General features: G+C 38.0%; 1 protein-coding gene across 18 annotated transcripts in view; it reads left to right on the plus strand.

The window, feature by feature from the left end:
* Positions 1 to 6,711, plus strand: part of picalma (phosphatidylinositol binding clathrin assembly protein a) — a gene marked incomplete at its 3' end in the record, with an annotated part of 40,804 nt that overhangs the window by 19,505 nt on the left and 14,588 nt on the right. For 11 of the 18 annotated variants that reach the window (XM_032533588.1, XM_032533589.1, XM_032533593.1 and 8 more), the window contains 8 exon segments: positions 415 to 508; positions 2,543 to 2,654; positions 3,504 to 3,610; positions 3,718 to 3,759; positions 5,376 to 5,387; positions 5,560 to 5,645; positions 5,914 to 6,037; positions 6,531 to 6,664. In XM_032533588.1, the coding sequence (XP_032389479.1) occupies positions 415 to 508; positions 2,543 to 2,654; positions 3,504 to 3,610; positions 3,718 to 3,759; positions 5,376 to 5,387; positions 5,560 to 5,645; positions 5,914 to 6,037; positions 6,531 to 6,664 (711 nt within the window). 18 annotated transcript variants of the gene reach the window in all.

Here is a 6,711-nt window from a genome sequence, read left to right on the forward strand (position 1 = left end):
TGAACATTGACAACTTCTCAGTCCCTCCCCCCTTTCTGCTGAAGCCCAAACTGTCTTCTAAGCCATGTGTCAGGATTGTGCCAGTGTGAATGCTTTCTTAGCCTGAGGCTAAGTGCAGTGTGAAAAGCCCAGTAGTGTTCCTTGACTGATTATTATGCATATATTGCAGTGTAACTAGTTATTACTCTACTACTTCCTGTGGGACTGGTGCAGGTTTTCACATTGCAGTATCAAACATCCCTCTACATTGCAAGGAGAGATGGCTTCACTAATACTGTACATATATTTTTGTGTTAAGTCAATGACTTGGAGATCATAAGGATCAGCCATGTTCATTTACAGCACAAAATCCTCAAATAAAACGATCAAGACTGGCCCATTTGCATCGGTGGCATTGTCCTTTTCTTTAAACAGGGCTGATGGAGTGATGAGAACCGTGAACACAGAGAAACTCCTCAAGACCATCCCTATCATCCAAAATCAGATGGATGTGTTACTTGATTTTAATGTAAGAGCTCAGTATTTTTTTCTATGTTTTTATTCTTTATTTTGTAAATGTCAGCACACATTAATTAACATTTCAGGAAATGTGCCAGTGTTAGCCAGCCAGCTTATTTTCAACTGTAGTCCTTTGGCCAGATGATTTTAGACCAGAGCAACAGGAAACAACAAGACATTAGTACAGGTTAAACTATATTCGACAGAATTCACCAAGACACCATACAGACAGCTAGAGCAGCAAATAAGCTTTCTCAATAAGCCCTTGCAGAGCTACAGGAAGCAGCAAGACATTAGCACAGTTACACATTAACAGTATTCCCATTTAGTATAAGAAGCGTTGCAAGCATCAAAACACAACCAAGCAACATAGACCCAAGCCATCTGCTTGCACCGTTCAACCATGCAAAGCAGTTACATGCAATAGGCAACATCACTCATGAGGGAGGTATTAATACAGTACAGATTAAAAAGCTGGTAAAATAGTTAATATTTCATACATACCCAGAAATGCAGATAGGGCCATTCAGGATCTTGAAGATTAGGCAAATGTCATTGTATTTGATTACATTGTGTCCAGCTTGTCATACAATATAGTAGACCATTGAATCCAAATATAATTTTGCTGCTTAATTTGTTAGACAGCTTCTTATAAACCTAAAATTGGCTGAATTGTTTTTAGTTATTTGCAATAATTTTTTCACTTGTTTTTTGAAAGACAATGTGGAGACACAAGTTGCTCGGATTGGTTAAAATAAAAAAAAAAAATGTTTTCCTGACACTAAAAATTAGCATTTTTGTGAACTAACAGGTTTTCAAAATGGTCACGTCCCACAAACTTCTTAATTTTTATTGGTGCAAAGGGCAGGACACAAAACAGAAGTAGTGACATACAAAACATAGGAATAGACATAAACGGGAATACAGACGACATGAGACGGAACGAAGCCAAACAACAACAATATTATTGTTGTTATTATAAATATGCAAACCAGTTGTTGTTACTAAGGGTGGTTATGCAGTTCACACAGACGAGGGAGGGACGACTGAGCAAATAAAACAAAATACATAATAATGAGGTGCCAACTTGTTTTTTATCATTGTTATATAATACTACTACTAATAATAATGCCGTATTAGTAATGTGATTGTGTAGGTTTACATGTACAATTACATTTTGTTTGTCAAAATGGATGTAAATCCCAGAAGGAAGAGTGCTGAAATATATGGGGTCGCAGCTAGTGGTTGGGCGTTGCGTAGAGGCATTAACTTCACTGGCAAAGGATGATTGTTGATTATACTAAATGTGACTGGGAATGAGTGTCGGCCCATTTGGTACACTAAAAGTTCTGTTTTTGCCGCTGACAGACTTAGATTATTATTCTAAGTGTCTGACAACCTTATGGAAAGGATCACTACAGAGAGAGGTCTTTTAAAACAAAAAAAACTCTAAGACCTTTCTGTTTGACCAGAACAGCTCATAGGTCGCTAGCGCTAAACCCACCAAACTCCGTTTAAAAAAACCAATACTTTTAGCGTCTATAGAGCCAACATATTTTCACACATAAATCGGTAAACTATGTGTTAATTTAAACCAAAACTAGAGTTGTTTAATTATTGTAAAAGTGGAAAGACAACACAAAATAGATTTTTATAGCTTTTAGTTTCTGACAACTTTAAATGAAGTGTCTTTTACAATGCTAAAATTACTGTTCATTTACATGGAGTCTGGTGGCTTTAGTGAATCCAATTTTGCAGTTGTTTTTATATTTCAAAAAAAGGATCTTACTTTTAAACAGAAAGGTCAACCTTCTTAGAACTCCTTTCCATAATATTGTCAACCACTTAGAATATTAATCTGAGCAAGACAATCACTTTTGTGATAGTAAATAGAAGCTGGTAAATTGCCCTATTAACTTACATTGTATGAAAATGAAAATATGGTCCTTCAATCTGGACCCTATTTTCATTGGTTTTTGTTACCTTCTTAATAGTCTTATATTTTTTAAACTGATTGTGCTCAACAGCTCCACCTCTCTTCCAGGTCAATGCCAATGAACTGACAAATGGTGTGATCAACGCAGCCTTCATGCTTCTGTTCAAAGATGCCATCCGACTGTTTGCAGCATACAATGAAGGCATTATCAACCTCCTTGGTAAAAACAAGCATTTTGGTTCTTGTGCCCTTGCAAATTGAATATTTGGACTGTGTAGATGTCCTCAAGTATTTAATTATTTGCATTGAGCTTTGAAAGAAAGGATGTGTTTAGCGAATGTTTGCTAGCAGTCCCACAAAGTTCATGTGAGTCTTTAATGAAAAGAAAACAAAGGACTGATATACTGATGGATGCCTGGAACTGCAGAACTCTAACAAACATATTCCTAAGAAAGTTTAGGAGGCTGTTTTTTCTATTCCCTGGCATACCTCGAGAATTCTTTTGATGCTAGAAGCAAGCTTTCCTTTCTCCTGTTTTAGCATGATGAGTATGCACTGCTCAGCTTCTACCAAGGCTTTGTAGATTGGAGAAGCTGTAGTACATTAGTCCTAAATGTTAATAATCATATAATGGAACTTTAACATTTACTTGGCAGATTTCACAACATATTAGTATGTATAGTGATTTTATTGTTCTCTTTTTCCTTTTGTTCTGAGTACCAAAGTACCAAGATGGATTTTACCAGCATACATTAATGTCTGCGGAGACACATTGAATATCTATCTATCTATCTATCTATCTATCTATCTATCTATCTATCTATCTATCTATCTATCTATCTATCTATCTATCTATCTATCTATCTATCTATCTATCTATCTATCTATCTATCTACCTACCTACCTACCTACCTACCTACCACCGTATGGAGATACTGTACCAATTAAATTTTGTTTTGAAAATATAAACTAAAAACGTCCAAGTAACAAAAATAGGGAAATTATTATATATATTTTGTGACTATAGTGTTTGTAGTTTTGTCAAGCTTTTTTCTTGTTCTGTTAACAGAGAAATACTTTGACATGAAGAAAATCCAGTGCAAAGAAGGACTTGACATCTACAAGAAATTCCTTACACGAATGACTAGAATCTCAGAGTTCCTCAAAGTTGCAGAGGTAAATTAGCACCCCAGATTAGACCAGTAAGGGATTACAAAGGGGCCTGTGGTCACATAGATTGGTTTCCTGTCCTAAATCTGATGGTCTTTATTCTTTTCCTGCAGCAAGTTGGAATCGATCGAGGAGACATCCCTGATCTGTCGCAGGTAACCCGAGATACATATCTAGGGATAACCATTTGGGATCTTTGCAACTACTTAAAATAACTTGCCTAAACTGTACACCCCTCACTTCTATACTTGCGTTGCTTAACTAAAAAGGAGAGTGGCCTAATAGGGGAATTAATATTATGTTAAACAATATTTATATAATGTTTGCAAGAATATACAATGTGACATGCATGTATTTGCTATGAAACGGCACACAAATGGGTTTTCAGTGGCAGATCATCATTGGCTGACTCAAAGAATACAGTCAATGTGCAGTAGTACCTGCTTAGTCTCACTTAAGTAAGAAGAAAATATAGCTGCTGCATGTCCCCTATCTAATGTGCTATAGTTTATTTATTTTTGTTGCATTATTGCACTAACTCAGGTTAACTTAGTAAGATGTAAACTGTTGTACTTTTTAAGAATATACTGTCATGCAGCATTTCATTTTCGGTTTTAAGTATATTGACACACCATAGTATCTTCAGGGATATTTGGAAGCTTTCAGTACATATCCTTTTAGTTTATCCAGAAACTGCTGCAAAATCGCCAAACTCACCAGACTTCATTCAAGTTAACAATACTTTTAGCATGTATGGCGCAGCTGGGCCAAGGACACTTGGGCCAGGGACCAAAACACCAACCTTCCGATCAGTGAGCCACAATGTCCCCTAGTTAAGGCTTTATTTCAACCGAACCAGAGTGTTGAAGTGGATAGACGAATCAAGACGCCTTTCCTAGTTTTATTTTGTTTCTGTCCGCTTTGAATGAAGTGTGTTTTACAATGATAAAATTACTGTTTGTTGAAATGGTGTCTGGTGCATTTGGCGATAGCAATTTCAGGTAAGTTTAATGTTAAACTAAAAGGATCTTAGTCTTTAACAAAAAGATCTATCTCTGTTGGGAGGCTGGTTGTGTGTTTGTATTTCACTCTCACATAAATCATACATTAGAAGCGTATGAACGAATGAAAAACACAGCCTACAGTCTTTGTCTGTGTGCCAAAAAAAGGATGTCTACTGACATTTTTAAAAGCGTCAGTGTGTTCAGCTTTGTAGTCTAACTGAATCTCTGGGGTTTTGAAGTTTAGTTTTTCTATCTGCTTTATTTATATTTGTCATCTTAAGTTACTGTGGATAAAGACCCAACATTGCCATTATTTTGCTGCTTCATATTAAAAGCTTTTTATTTAACAACATAATGGTAGACTTTTGTTTTGAAGCATTCACAGGCTGCTAACCCCTGCAGCTTCTGGCCTAACGCGTTTAAAAATAAATGCTGTGCATGCTAGGCAGGCAATGCATGTCACCTCTATTGCACCGAACACCTTCCAACTAGCACTCACTCCTGACCTCATACAGCAAATAAAGGTGTGAATCAAGGGTTCAGTGTGTCATATGATAGGACCATCTTATATAGACCAGGGATCTGCGGAAATGGTACATTAGGTACAAACACACTTATTTGCAGGTTCTGTTCATTTTGTATTAGATATTACTGTAGCAGAATATCCAGAATTGGAGAGCTTTCTCCAAAAAGGTTTTCTTAATATCTTGACTGTTGCCACCTTTATTTTCTGTATTTTTCCCTTCCTTCTATCTCTCCATTTTCAGTTTACAGTTTGTGTAAGTATCTGAACCTTTTCTCTCTCTGTATTTGGGAGTACAGTGTCTCTGTTTGTGGACTCTTGGCAATAACTCTGCATGCTTCATTGTTTAGTTTTTTATTCAGATGGCATCTTGTATTAGGCTTCCTCAGTCTTTGAAACTTATTCTGTCTTGATGACATTCACACTAGGCCCCCAGCAGCCTGCTTGATGCCCTGGAGCAGCACTTGGCCTCTTTAGAAGGAAAGAAAGTCAAAGATTCAACAGCAGCCAGCAGGTAGGTCTGCTTCACTTGATCTGGCTCCCTGCCATCCAGGCTCATAGCAAAGGCTCACGTATGCTTCAGCAACTTGATAGTAATGATTTTTTTTTGGGGGGGGGTGGGGGGGGTTCTGCATTGAAGATTTCAGAGTAATTTAGAACACAGTAGAAACAAGTCCACTTTGACACCACAGAGAGGTAAAGCAAGAAGATAAAATGTATATGTGCAAGTTTCATAGCCCTGAAATGATTCTTGGCTTGTCTATGTCTGTCCCCCGATTCAGGGCTAGCACACTCTCCAATGCAGTCTCCTCCCTGGCTAACACCGGCATATCTTTCACAAAAGTGGACGAGAGGGAAAAACAGGCCGCCCTGGAGGAAGAGCAGACTCTCCTAAAAACACTAAAAGTACATTTTCCTCACTCATCCACCTTTCTTTCAGCTTGGAAACGACAGGTCTGGAGAAATTTAGTTATATCTTGAAGTTTAATGAAGTCATGCCATTACAGCTCCGTCTAAGTGATTATATCAAATGAATAGCCTTTGTGTTGCTAAAGCTGTTTTTACATATGAACTTTGGACTATGTCACAAGACATCCGGGTCTGATGATTCCTTGTTCTGGTTTTGCCCACATCATCAACATGCCGCCTTGCTTGCTGGGAATTATCACATACTCTGCACAATCAGAGATTACACAGTTTGTACTAGGGTAGTGTGTATCAACGGAAGTTTATTTCCGGGATAATTGCCTGACATCACGCCTAAAGTGTCCCTCGCCGTCTGCTCTCTGTGTTTCCAGTTTCAAAATCCTTTCGCTTCAGGAAACAAAAACAAACTTTGAATAATTCCCAGTTTGCAGTGGATGTGTGAAAGTGGCTTACGCTATTGTAATTATTGCAGGAGCAGCGACTGAAAGAGCTCCAAAAGGATCCTACTGCAGCAACCACAGACTCATCCCCTGACTCCACGATGGGCGGGACCATGAACTCAGCTCCTGCCATTGACCTCTTCTCCACCCCGAGTTCCACCAACAGGTGAGGCACAGGACATGTCTAGCTATCTTTGGGTGTATTGATAATGA

This window comes from Etheostoma spectabile, chromosome 13, assembly GCF_008692095.1.
Source record: "Etheostoma spectabile isolate EspeVRDwgs_2016 chromosome 13, UIUC_Espe_1.0, whole genome shotgun sequence".
NCBI classification, from domain to species: domain Eukaryota; kingdom Metazoa; phylum Chordata; class Actinopteri; order Perciformes; family Percidae; genus Etheostoma; species Etheostoma spectabile.